The sequence below is a fragment of the Cygnus atratus genome, chromosome 1 (genome assembly GCF_013377495.2).
Source record: "Cygnus atratus isolate AKBS03 ecotype Queensland, Australia chromosome 1, CAtr_DNAZoo_HiC_assembly, whole genome shotgun sequence".
Lineage (NCBI taxonomy): Eukaryota > Metazoa > Chordata > Aves > Anseriformes > Anatidae > Cygnus > Cygnus atratus.
Window position 1 is genome coordinate 1774896 of NC_066362.1, and position 12890 is coordinate 1787785.

A 12890-nucleotide genomic window follows, 5' to 3' on the forward strand; every position below is an offset into this window, starting at 1 on the left:
GGTGAACTGGAAAGCCCAGACCTGCCTACAAAGCAGCCATTTAGATAAACACTCTGCCTCTCTCTCAACAAGCCTTTCCTCTCAGTGAAATTTGGCAGACATCGAAATTTGGCAGAAATCAATGCTGTGGCTGCCCTGCCTCCCGCCTGGCTGCCTCATCTCCTCTCCTGACCCCAGCTGCATGGTGCATAAAATAAATGACCATCTCACAAACTTCGTTAAACTGAGGGATTTAAATGCATTAGATACATTTTTCATCATATGGGGCTTTTTGATTACTCAAATTGCTCCATGACCCCACCTCTGTTCCTGCAGTGGGTAGGACCTGGGGCTGCACGTGGCACTATGCTTTGCAGGCAGCTTTGCCATTTGCTTGGTCTATGGTCTAAACAGACCATAATAAGTGGGGCAGGAGGGGGTAAGGAGCTGATTTGCTCTTGATCACTATTTGGGCATTCCCCAGACAGAATTTAGGCAGATTGGCATGAAGTCATGAGGGGCTGGGTGATATTTTCAGTGATCTTTTTCAGAGGGCTGATGAAAGGATGGAATGACTCCAGCTCTGCTGCATCCTACCACTGATGCCTCTGGGCTGGATCCATGCCACTGTGATCCCTCCGAGCACTGGTGCTGGGTAAAAGCTCCTTCAATCCCTCCCAGACAGAGCTATTGCTACAGCAAGGGAGCTTCTGTAATAGCAATAGACTTGTGCTGGACAAACTACTGGAGTAGCAGCATCCAAGTCATCTTATTGCCTTTCAGCAAAACTATTGTGCTGGCAGAAAACTTCAGTGTCTGACTGGATCTTTCCAATTTCTGGGCTGAAATGTTCACTCTTGTTTTCCCTGAAAACACAAGAGGACTGGGAAGAACTGCAGCTCACCTTGCCCTGGCATCACCAACAGTGATACGTGGAGTTTGGAGCAGCTTTGCTGTTAGGGGTGGGAACAGCAAGAATTTGCTTAAGGAACTTGCAAGTTTCAGGCTGTGTTTGCAGACTTTGACTTATAAAAGTAACGAAGCTACAGAAAATATGACATACATGAAATAATCACATATCCAACTTCAAGACAAAGCTTCTTCAGCAAGAAGGAGACTTTACCTTTTCGCCTTTCAGGGTGATGGTGTTTTCCAGAGAAGACACCTACAAAAAATGGAAGAAACGTGGTGAAGGAAGACGTTTTTGATGCGAGCTCTCACCTCCACGTGCCTTTTATCCCAGGTAGCCCTTACCATGGGCACTGAGCCAGCACCTTTCTCTGAAATTAACCAGCAGTGTGATCCCCTTACGTCTGGGCTCAAACCAACGGGGAGCCAGTGTAGCATCTTTGTGCCCACAGGTCAGAGATTCAGGGTGCTGCTTTGATAAGGCTAGGAGGGAAATCCTCTGTACAGCACACACTGCTGAAAGCAATAATTTCTGGCAGTGTGTCCCCCGTGATACCCAGGATTCATGATAAATCTCGACATATCCCTTTCCTGATCAAATGTGGAAGTCAGTAGAAGGCATTACTCACAATGCTTCCAGGAGTCCCAGGCAGACCAGGCTTACCCTAGGGAGATACAACACCCCCGTACCCCCCAAAAAAGTGAGTGGTGCAATTCAGCATTTCAGCCTCCAAACAGATTCTTTCATGCAAGGTTATAAACGGGAATGTGCAAACCTACAGAATCGCCCTTGTCTCCCTTCTCTCCAGTGATTCCCTAGGAGGCGGAGAGAGAGGCAGGATGAGAAGAAGCCATGGGAGGGGAGGGGGGTTCAGCATCTTTTTGCTAGCTCAGCATCCTGTGGATTAACAAGCCCTTCCTAGAGCAACTGAGATAATGAGAACTGGAATTCAACATCACTCCTGCAGAGGGGCTCTCTGATATTTAATAAGAGGTGAGGTTATTAGCCTCTTCCCCAGTGGGTAGACTCGTTAGGGACTTTCTCTCCCCCAGCCAGATGCTCATTTTACCAAAGTTTGTAGAAATGCTGTGCCTTTGAGACCTCTGTCCCTCTGACAAATGTAGCTTATGCCAGCCAGTGTTTTCCTGAGCTATTAGAGGGAGATCAGACAGAACACAAGTGCATCCTTTCCCTTCCCTCCTCACAAGACTGAGACAGGGCTGAGCGTTTTGTTTACAGCAGCGTGGAGCTGGGGAAGGTTTGCATGCTCAGCACCCCCTGGTGCACAGTCCTGTTATTTAACTTGTGCTCCAGCTAGTCAAACAAGAAGGGAGAAACAGTCCTAATCCTCCCTTTGAAGAGGAGATCCCTCCCCAGGAGAGAGGGAGGGAGCTTTCTGTGCCTTGCATACTGTAAGGCAGAAAAAATATAGTTCTGTCTTGCACTATCCTAAGCCCTCCCTCTCTCAGCTGCTCCTTTGGGCATTCCTTACGTCCTTTCCAGGTTGTCCTGTGTCGCCTTTTATGCCCTGCTCTCCAGGTCGTCCTGGGAATCCAAGTGGGCCCTACAAGAAAGGATTCAGAGAAGCAATCAATCAGAAATAGAGCCTGTCCAGCAGTTTCATAAAGTAAAGCAAACACGAAAAATGCTTCCCCCCAGGATTTTTCACTCAGGGAATAAATAGTTGCATGTGGGAACTTCTAAGTGGGGATTCTTCCTGGGCTGGAGAAGGAACTCCTTTCCTCCTGGACAGATCAGGGGGCCCAGGTGGTAGCAGAGCAGAAAACTCAGCTGGGCAGAAAATCTTAATAATTACAGTTATTACCCTCATTCCTCTTTCTCCTGGTTCTCCAGGGGCACCAGCTTCTCCCTAAAAAAAGAGGAGTAGGAGCTTTAAAAAGCCTCTTCATTTGCATTGAACCTTCCTTGGTGATACTAATGTTACTCCATTTACACCTGGAGGAACCAGTTTAAAGGGAGAGAAACAAGTCATCTACTATTCCAGTGGTCCTAAGAGCAGATAAGGGCACCTCTTTGGCATTGCTTAATGCCTGGAAAGTTGGTACAAAGGCAGGCTTATGGTGATGTGAAATATCAGCTGTTGAGTAGGGGCGATGTTTCAGAGCAGCCCTAGAGCTGGAATAAATGGGATTGATGGTGACAACAGCCTGTTCATACTTATGGGGGAAACTGGGTTATTTCCACCAAACCCTACTATGATTTGTTACAACCTGTTTTCTGCTGCACAGCATAAAGAACTATCTCCCAAAGAAAACACATGTTGATTCTTTTTTGGCCTTTGTTTTTCAGCCTTTGGCTTCAGAAGATGAAACCAAAGCTGAAATAAAAGAAAGAAAAGCCATGGGAAAGATGCAGAGGATTCTTCATAGTCTCATCTAACCCAAGGATGAGGCAACAGGTAATAAAATGAGCAGGGGTCAGCTTCAAAACAAAGGGACTGGTTTTGCAGATTCTTTTTAACTAACTCATGCAGTGCTTTGCCTGAGGTCTGAGGGCACTAAAAGTTTCTGTTACCTTGGTCCCGGAGGTGCCTTTCTTTCCTGGTTCTCCCTAGAACACAGTGCAAAAATGCAAGGTTACATTTTGTCTTGCAGCAAGCTGTTTTACCCTAATTTCCTGCTCAGGCTAAGAGCTCTTGGCCTGATTCTGAAATCACCGGTGACTCTGAAGTCAGGGGGATTGTGCAGCAGTGCTTTGGGATCAGAAACACACCTGCTTTTTTTATTTAAGCCTCCTCTTGGTGATCCTATTCCACCTGATGCTCAGGGATCAGCTCAGCCCTTTGAACTGAAGAAAAGTCTTCATTGACTGCTGGTAGGAGAGGTTTTATCTGAAGCCAGTTGTGATGCTCTTGGGAAGAGCCACTTTGATTGTAAGAGGGAGCTACTGTACCCTAAAAACCAAAGCAAGCCCTTCAGGGCTGGTGTGACTGCACACCATGCTAGTGCCTGCATAGCAGAGAGGCTCAATTGCAAAAAAAAACCCAACCCAACCCAAACCAGACCAAAACAACAACAAAAAAGCATAGTGTTGAATAAGAGGTAAAAAAATATGCTGCATCCATACAGTGTAACATAAACACCACGTTGCCAGGCACTTGCACCACCCTGATCAAGGGTGAAGAGACCTCACCCCAAAACCTAGCCTAAAGCACACCCCAGTAGTATCTACCTTCTCATTTGCTGTGAAAGGACAGAGCAAGCAGGAGGGTGGATCCCTTGATCAGCAAGTCATCATGGCTAATTAGAGGCCATTTGCCTGGACTTGTCTTGTTGACCACTGTTACTTCCCCATCCAGTCCTATATAGGATGTTTGTTTCGGACTGGTCCCACCTCGTCATTTGTTCCTACTTTCTGCTGCAAGAGTGTAACGTGGGGTTGAGAGCTTGGCACTGAGTGGTGGATTAAAGGGGTTCAGCATGACCATCTGCCTGGATTGTGAGCTTCTACTTACATCTTTACCTCTTAGTCCGGTCTCGCCTGGTTTCCCAGGTACTCCTGGTTCACCTTTCTCTCCCTTCAGACCTATTTCCCCCTAAAGAAAACAAGGCATTTGTTACGTTTCTCTTCTGTATTTCGTAGTCCTCACATTTAAGACATTGCGGAGCAGGATCAGAGAGCATGCTGGGCACCATGACCATGCAATGGCTTCCACACTCTGGCTGAAGTCTGGGCTCAGAGCATCTGCCCTGCTCTAGGAAAGGCTCTGTTCAGTGTTATGCTTAGCTGGGATGGTCCATCAGTGCAGCCCCTTGGGAGCAGTGCTGTGGAGATCAGGTTCTCCGAGCCAACACAATGTTGGGATGGCTTCCACACCTCCCTTAACCAGTTCTGAACCTTTGCTAGGAGGACTCCTACAAGACAGGTTTTGCAGGAGTTCTGAGGCCTCACTTCTTGCATTTTTTCAGTGTTTCTCTGTGCAGGACCCTATGCGTCACATGGAGACTCCAGCAAAGCAGGACCTGCTCAGACCTTTCAGCTTCTGAACACTCCCAAAATTTTGACACTAGCCCCACGGCAAAGATAAAACCGCACTGACTCAAGTTGCTTTGGGTGGCACAGACATCAGTCATGAGATGGTGCTTTACATGCTGCAGTCACTGCCTCAAATACTCACCTTTTGACCTGGTTTCCCAGACAAACCTACATTTCCCTGCAGAAATACGGACTGTTAGTCACATGGCAAGAATGACAGAGGTAGAAAAATTTCAGATGAGGGTCCTCTGTGTTATCTAAAGGGTGTAAGCATCAGACTCAGTGCTGCAATGCTGCCCTTTACAGGTGATAGCTGTTGAAACAGCCTCGTATGACGCAGAGAAGGGGAAAACCTCTGGTGTCCTAAGAGAAGAGGGACTGCTGCAAGCACACATTGTCTAGATGCATGTCTTCACCACTTCTGGAACCATTAATTCCATGAATGACTTTGACAGAGGGGTGGGGATCTCAAATTTGCTAGTTTTTGCAAGTTTTAACTGGATTAAAGTGAAAGAGACAATTAATACCTTCACAGGAGGAAATGTGAAGACATTAACCCTTACTAGGCATCAGTGAACACACACGGGAGTGCCTTAAACACAAAAGTCAGGAAGATAAAGCTCAGGTTTGCCTTCAGTCGGGAACACGGCTTCCTTTGCTCTGTTCCTCGCAGCATCACCAGCTGAGCTTTGACTTCCTGAGCTTTACTTCAGATTTAGGAGCGATCCTCTCTCTGCATTTTGGAGGAGACCCCCTTGGCATTGTCTTCCACAGTCAGGTGCAAAGACCCCCGTGGCAGCGACTGAGATATTGCCTCTGAACCTCCCAGTGTGTCTGTTAGCCCCCCCTTTCCATACCCCATGTGTTGCCCCACTTACCCTGTCCCCCGGGTCTCCCTTCAGCCCAGGCTGACCAGGAATGCCAAAACCTGGGCTTCCCTGCAAAAAAACCACAAAGCCAATGCATGTCTCGCTGCATCACTGAAGAACTTTTCCTCTCTGGCTCCATGTTCCCCATATTGCCACGTCCCTCTGCCTCCTCACCACACTGCTTGCCACCTCTAGGAGATGCTAATTTTCATAAAGCACTATTTGGTGAAGCCAGCAAGTGCCTCAGTTTCCCTGTCCTGGTTTTGCAGATCAGAGACGTGAGCCCACTCGGCTCTTCACAGCATGTCCTGTGCCATAGCCATAGGTACCTCTCACCATCCCACCACTATTTTGTAGCCCCTCAAGGGTCAGCCTGCTTCTTGTCCCAGCTATAACTGATGGTATTTTGTTGCTAGTGCTGTGTTTGGTGCTAAGCAGGATGCAAATGGAGATATAGTGTCTTCCAGGAGCAATTTCCAAGCTCATAAATCTCCCTGTCTGAAGCTAGCAGGAAAGGCCAGAGCAGATCCCAAGAATTTTCACCAACCCCAGGCAGCCAGGTGAGCCAAGCACTGATAACTCCTCGTCTCTCACAGACTTCTTTGCAAGCAGCTTTTGACTTCTCCATGTGAGCACAGGTTTTCCCTTGGCTTAGAGCACAGGGGTGTCTGACACAGGAAGGCAATTGGTGAATAAACCCTTCCACCCACAAAGCATGTGCTGAGAAGAGCAAGTGCATTACCTTCTCTCCTTTGTCTCCTTGTATTCCTTTTTCTCCTTGTGGTCCCAGGGCCCCTGTTGGTCCAATATCTCCCTGTGTATAAAGACATCCCCAAAAGCAAGTAATATCATGCAGGAAGGCCAACCCCTGTTCATGTGGCTGGGCTACAGCTGTATTTTGCTATTTCAACCCACTCTGAAAACTATTCCCTTGGGAAATCCATCCATCCATCCATCCATCCATCCATCCACCCGTCCGTCCGTCCGTCCGTCCATGGGTTTATATCGAAGCTTTCCTTGTAGTACCTGGGCTTCTGCCGTACAAAACCCATCAGAGCAGTTACACCCCTTCCAGCCACACAGCTGGTGTCGTATGTAACTTCACACAACTGTAAGGTGCTGTGTGTGCTCTTATGGTGGTGTCAAGCACAAAAAATCAGGTCCCAGGTCACTACCTAACTGCAGCCAGCCTAAAAGAAGAGTGAAATTTTTGCTAACCAACATTAAGCAGCCTGGAGGATAAGACCAATGAAGGGAGGTGGCACAAATACCCAGGCAGAACTCATTAGCTCCAAGGGGTGAGGGAGGTCTGGAGGGTATTTCATGAATGCCAGGAGTCAAAAAGCCCAGAGGACTTTCTCCTGCAGTAAATACTCCTTACGAGCATAAGGGAGATTTTAATTTATCTGCAGATTGACAATAAACTATAAAGAATAAAGAAAAACAGAAACAAAAACCAACAACGTACTCCAGGCCATGTACTACCATGAAGACTAGACTGTAAAAGTGAACTATATGTGTTGCTCTACAAAGCAGATGTAGAATATGGACATCAATCAGGGAACAGCTCTGTCTCAGACATCTCCCTGATTTGAGAAATTCAATTTCCTCTAGTCATGGGGAGGCCAAACTCTAGGTGAGGGGCCCCAGGAGGTGGGGGACTCTCCATCCTTGGAGGTGCTCAGTACAAGGTCCTGAGGAACCTGACCCAGTTTTGAAGTTGTCCCTGTTTTGAGCAGGAGGTGGGACTGGTGACCTCCAGAAGTCCCTTCCAGCCTCCGCTATTGTTTGACTTTGTGTCAATGCCTCCCTTGGCTGGAAATTAGCTTCTGTGAGTGGGACGAGTCTTCCATGAACTCTACCTTCTAAAACTATCACATGAAATACCAAATTTCCCCACAGACTGGAGCAAGAAAAAGAATGACAGGTACAAAATGTTAATAAAAGCAAAAGAAATATCAGCAGGGCAAGACTGTTGCTAATTTTCCAACCTCTCCTCTCCAGCCCATCACAAGGGATATATGATTCAGGCAGTAAATAGTCCAGCCTTCAATTTTCTTAGTCTAAGTTTCATCAAAGTTTCAAGCAGTGCTAATTAATAGACTTACCCTCACACCTTTCTTGCCTGGTGGTCCCAAAACCTGAGGATAAAAAGAAATCACAGAAATACTCTCTTATTTGGGAAAGGATCTGCCTTTCAAAGAAGGGTCTATTCACGCTACTGCTTCCAGGGCAGGAGAATCTCAGCTTGTTATGGGATAGGAACTGCATTGCCTACACTGGGTCATAAAACACCAGAAAGGGCTCCAAGACAAATGCCAAGCCCAGTGAAACTTGTGAAGGGATCCCACCAACCTCAGTAGGTTTTGGCTCCAGGGATAGGACTGAAAGATCATTCATAAGCAAGGGGTAGTTGACAGATATCTGCTGTTGCCTTTCCTAACACACACCTTAAAGTCCAAAGGACTGACCTTTGGACAAAAATAAATGCTAATGACTGCACTATGACTCTGCAGAGCAGCCCTGAGCTGAATTTTGGGACTACGGAGCTGTCTTCCTACGTTGTGTTTCCAAAACAATTCTGCCAGTTTTGCTCAGAAAGAAACCTACGTTGCCCTTGCTCATTCAAGCATCCGCCAGGACACATCGGTGTGTCCTGGAGGTGGGTCTCAGCCCTCGGTGCAACTTCCAGCTGCTCCCGCAGCCCTTGCAGAAATGCTGTAAAGCACACAGAGGTGGCCACCACCCAGGTTTCTCCTGAAAGTTGCCCTAGCATTTGCAGGGACGTGAAAAGGATGCTCGAGGAACCTGTTTCCACTTGAGAACAAGGCGAATAATGAAAAAAGAGACATCAGTAGTGTCTCTTCAGCAGGAACCAGAGCAGCATGAGCAAGGGGACAAGTCCAGAACACAGGGCTTGAGCAGGGGAGAGGTTTTATCCTTCTGCTTCTCTGAGGAGCCAGTGGGCAACTGTGGCATGGGGCTGGGAACACAAGAAGTGGAGCAAGGGAGCAGAAGACAAGGTTGGTTGGAGGGCCAGGGATAAAGTCCCTTAGTTCATCCCACACTTCAGTGGGACACATCTGTTGGTCCTTGGTCTACTGGCACCACTGTTGATGATGCTGTATGGCACAAGAAGGGCTGTAATCCACTCATAGTTACCCCCATAGCTGGAGCACCTGGAAATCCTGGGTTCCCCTGCAAAGCAAGATGACATAAAATTAATAACTTGGGACAATGAAAAAAAAATCTCCTCCTTAAATCAGATCAAAACCCTGTTTAGAAGCCAAAGACAAAACCAGAAATGAGATGCTGAGCTTTCAGGGATGCTCAAGTGACTCCCTGCTGGTTTCTTCTCTGTATGGCCCCCCCATAAGCACACTTGACTGCACCAGCAAGAGCTGCACACACCGTACAAGCTGGGGAAATTTGGGACACCTCCAGAGCTAGTCAAACATGCCCTTTCACTGTTTGACTTACTTGGTCTCCCTTCGGCCCTGGAGGTCCTGGGAGTCCCTGTAAGAGAAAAGCAAAGAGACAGGAGACAGCCTTAAGGTTATGGGAGCTACCAGACCAGGTCAGTGCTTTGTCTAATTCAGCCCTGGGACTCTGCTCAGAGCTGGAAGCTGCAAGCACGCATACCCACTGTGCTTACAGCACCTTAGGGACCTAAAAAAGCATATAACCTCGAGGTAACAAGGACTGGTCCATCACTGCCAGATCCTGGACATCCTTCCACCATCATTGCCTGTCTCAGAATCCATACTCCTCTCCTACAAAAGGGGCTGCAGCCTGGTCAGTCAAACAAGAGGCTCAGGATACAGCCCATATATCCACTCCAGGCCAATGACTCGAGAAAGACTGACAGCTATTTCCACTTTTCACTACCGTAGCTATTCTTAGGAAAAAATCCACAGTCTCTTTTGATCGTTGAGTTTATAATCAGCTGGGGGAGCACTTGTTCAAGCAGCAAAACTGAAATCAAGCTCAATAAAATAAATCTGTCAAGCACAGGATGGATTGGCGAAGAGCAATCAAGGGTTGTTTGTCGTGTTGTGTTTGCTGGTTGCAAACTGCCCAGGATATTTCCCACTGATGCAAGGTCTATCACATGCACAAAGGCTCCTTCAGCAGCAAGAAGCTCCTAAACCCTGTGGTTACACGGCACGTAGCTATGTGGCCTGGTCATCTACATCCAGACTGTGAGAAACCTTTGGGGGGACCTCAAATTCCCTCCCTGGATCCCCAACCTGATATCTCAGCTGCTCTGTTCTGAGCCTGAATATGGAGCCAGGGCTGTTTTCCCTCCTGCTCTGTGCTCCATTGCTGGCCGGTCTCACCTTTTCCCCTTTAACACCACCTTGCCCTTTGTTACCCTGGAAAACAGAAGATGCTTTCTTTAAGATGAGGCTCTGCTGGCAGAGCAGGATCAGCCTGAAAGCTCACATGCTGCAGAAGAGCACGCTGAGCATGTTCCCTCCACTGGAGGTTGTGAAAGCCAGGGGGAAAGCAAATAAAAAATTAAAGAAAAATGAAGATTTTCATATATATATATATGTGTGTATATATATATATATCACATATGGGATATAGCGTAAGTTATATACATAGTCCATGTATTTATGTATCGTATATTATGTTAAGTACCTCTATTATTTACAATTTATAATTTATAATTAAGACATTTATAATCAAGCATGCTATTATCTATACTTTAAATATACCTAATACTAAATTGCATGCATATTATAATATACAGTTATTATATACTAAATAGTTATATCATGATCAGTTACTATATAATATAATACACATAAGCATATGTCCTTATAGGTGTATATCTGGACTATCCTGAACTTGATCAGACTATTTCCTCCCAAGGAGCTCAAGAGCTCAAGATGAGACTCTTGGAAAAGCTGAAGTTTACAGCACAGATAACGTGCAGGTCTGGGGCTGAGGGACAAGTCCAAGCTTAGCTCAGAGGCTGAGCAGGAGCAAGTTTCTATATTTACACGTAAGTTTATTTATGTATTTATTAAAATCTTTGTTTAGAAAAACTTCCTTCTGATTTGATTCATTTGGAGGCACACCCTTGGCTCGATTGATTCTCCTCCCCCAGGTGGTCCTGGTTAATCCTAGATGAAGGAGAGCAGCAGTGGTTGCCTTCTGCACCCTCTGATATCATCTCAGAAAGAGCTTATAAGTGTATGGCCAACCAGTTACCCCACTGGTGAGCACCCTGCCAAAATTTGCACTTTCTCATTGAAATACCTGGCCACAGACCCATGTTTCTCAGGCCTGTGCAATTCAAGGAGGTCTTTGCTCTCACAAAGAGCAACACACAAGCAGCAAACTGACTGTTACCACTTGTAAAGGCCTCACAGATTTAAGATCCATCTCCATTTTATGAAGGTTAAAAAAAAAAAAAAAAAAGACCACTGCAAAGGAAAGCAAAATATTTTGTTTCAGGCTAAATATACATTTCCTTGAATATTATTTTTTTCCTTTATTTTCTACCTCTCCTGGAAGTATGGCAATAATTTATTTTGGGGTTAACATGGACTCTTTTTGACTTTATCAGACCTGAAATAAATCAGTGGCTCATATTCATTTGGCCATCAGCAGTAGCTCAGATTATAACCTGAGTTACCTGGAGACATGCAGAGAGCCATGCAACCCAATCCCATGTGGCTGCTCTTCCAAGAGCTGTACCAACCAGGGATGGTGCTGAGATGGCTTTTGTACCACCTAAGCCCATGCCTGGTGCTTCCTGTGCCAGGGAAATTCAGATCCCCTGAGATGAAAACAGATTGAAAATTGCTGAAAATTTGGTGTGCTGGACTGCAGTCTTGCTCTAGTGTCAACTTCCAGCGTGAGCTGAAGCTGGATGCTTCAGGAAGATGCAAAAAGCCACTCAAAACTGAATTTAGAGACTTTTCTCCCAGCTCAGGAGAAAGTCTCCTGATGGTCCAGAGGAAGGTGCCCAAAATGCAAATGTGAGACAATCTGCTTCTCACATCTTCAACCCTGCTCATCCCATCAGAGTTGGGATTAACCCTGGTGCATGAGATTTCGTGTTCCTCCCAAAACATATTTAACAGCGGCTATTACAGTTCTGCAGGTTCTCACTGGCCACAAAAAATGGCATTTATTATATTACTGAGATAGTGTCTCTCACTGCCATTCCAGGTCTCCGCAACATCCCACAGCAATGACTTCGACAGGTCAATGACTGCTGATGCACAGAATTATTCCTTTTCATTGCTTTTGAGGAAGGGGTCAATGTTTCTACATCCCATGATGATGGTTAGGGCTGGATGCATCCCTTGGCACCTGAGTATCAAGCACAGTGACTCAGGTTCAGGGTTTCAGTACCCACCTTTGGACCTGGTACTCCTGGAGGGCCCATCACCCCCTAAAAAAACAAACAAACAAACAAACAAACAAAAAAAAACACAAAAGAAACAGTGAAAACTCAAGCTTTAAAAGCCCAAGTCTTCCCTTCTTCGTCCCTTTCCTTTGAAACCACAGGTTGTACCCACCAAGGAGAAGCTAGAGGGGAGGTCCTGGAGGAGAGTCTGGAGACACTGAGCCCTCCAGGGGGACTTCAGCAGAGGTGTCACTGCAGAAAGGCCACCCACCTGCTCTCCTTCTTCCCCCTTCGAGCCAGCAGTGCCAGGAATGCCAGTTCCTGCCATCCCCTGCAAGGTAAGCACAGCATTGTGCTCAGGAGAGCTGAACCCCCGAATTGCAAAGCATCATACATCCTACACTGCAACCTGCTTCCAAGCTCTCGTCTTAACCATCCTGCAAAGGAGGAGGGGAGAAATGTGCTCTGTAGCCATTTAGCTAAGATAAATGTCCAGTCAGTAACCTCAGGCAAGGTGCAAGCAATGACTGGGAGGGTATATGGATATTTTCAGTGACTATTTAAAGCACGATGAGGGATTCAGAGGAGCAGCCCCATCCAGGGGACAGGAAGCATGCAGGGCTTGGGAGGAAAAAAACATTCCTGACAGCAGGAACTGCAGAGACCTTCCACTGGGTGGAAGCAAGACGACTGAGAGGAATACAAGGGCTTGGATGGAGATGGAGCATCTATGCCACCATGCATGAACTTGAACATATATGAGCAG

At 46.6% G+C, this 12890-nt stretch overlaps 1 protein-coding gene across 1 annotated transcript in view; it reads right to left on the reverse strand.

Moving 5' to 3' along the window:
* The window catches only part of LOC118258074 (collagen alpha-1(VII) chain-like), a 56664-nt gene that overhangs the window by 11751 nt on the left and 32023 nt on the right, over positions 1-12890 (reverse strand). The window contains exons 35-48 of the mRNA XM_050708067.1: positions 12396-12455; positions 12134-12169; positions 9235-9270; positions 7863-7895; positions 6497-6568; positions 5764-5823; positions 5028-5063; positions 4365-4445; positions 3425-3460; positions 2715-2759; positions 2382-2453; positions 1669-1704; positions 1518-1553; positions 1103-1144 (exon numbers count right to left, since the gene is read on the reverse strand). Coding sequence (XP_050564024.1) covers positions 1103-1144; positions 1518-1553; positions 1669-1704; positions 2382-2453; positions 2715-2759; positions 3425-3460; positions 4365-4445; positions 5028-5063; positions 5764-5823; positions 6497-6568; positions 7863-7895; positions 9235-9270; positions 12134-12169; positions 12396-12455 — 681 coding nt within the window. The remainder of the gene's footprint in view (positions 1-1102; positions 1145-1517; positions 1554-1668; positions 1705-2381; positions 2454-2714; positions 2760-3424; positions 3461-4364; positions 4446-5027; positions 5064-5763; positions 5824-6496; positions 6569-7862; positions 7896-9234; positions 9271-12133; positions 12170-12395; positions 12456-12890) is intronic.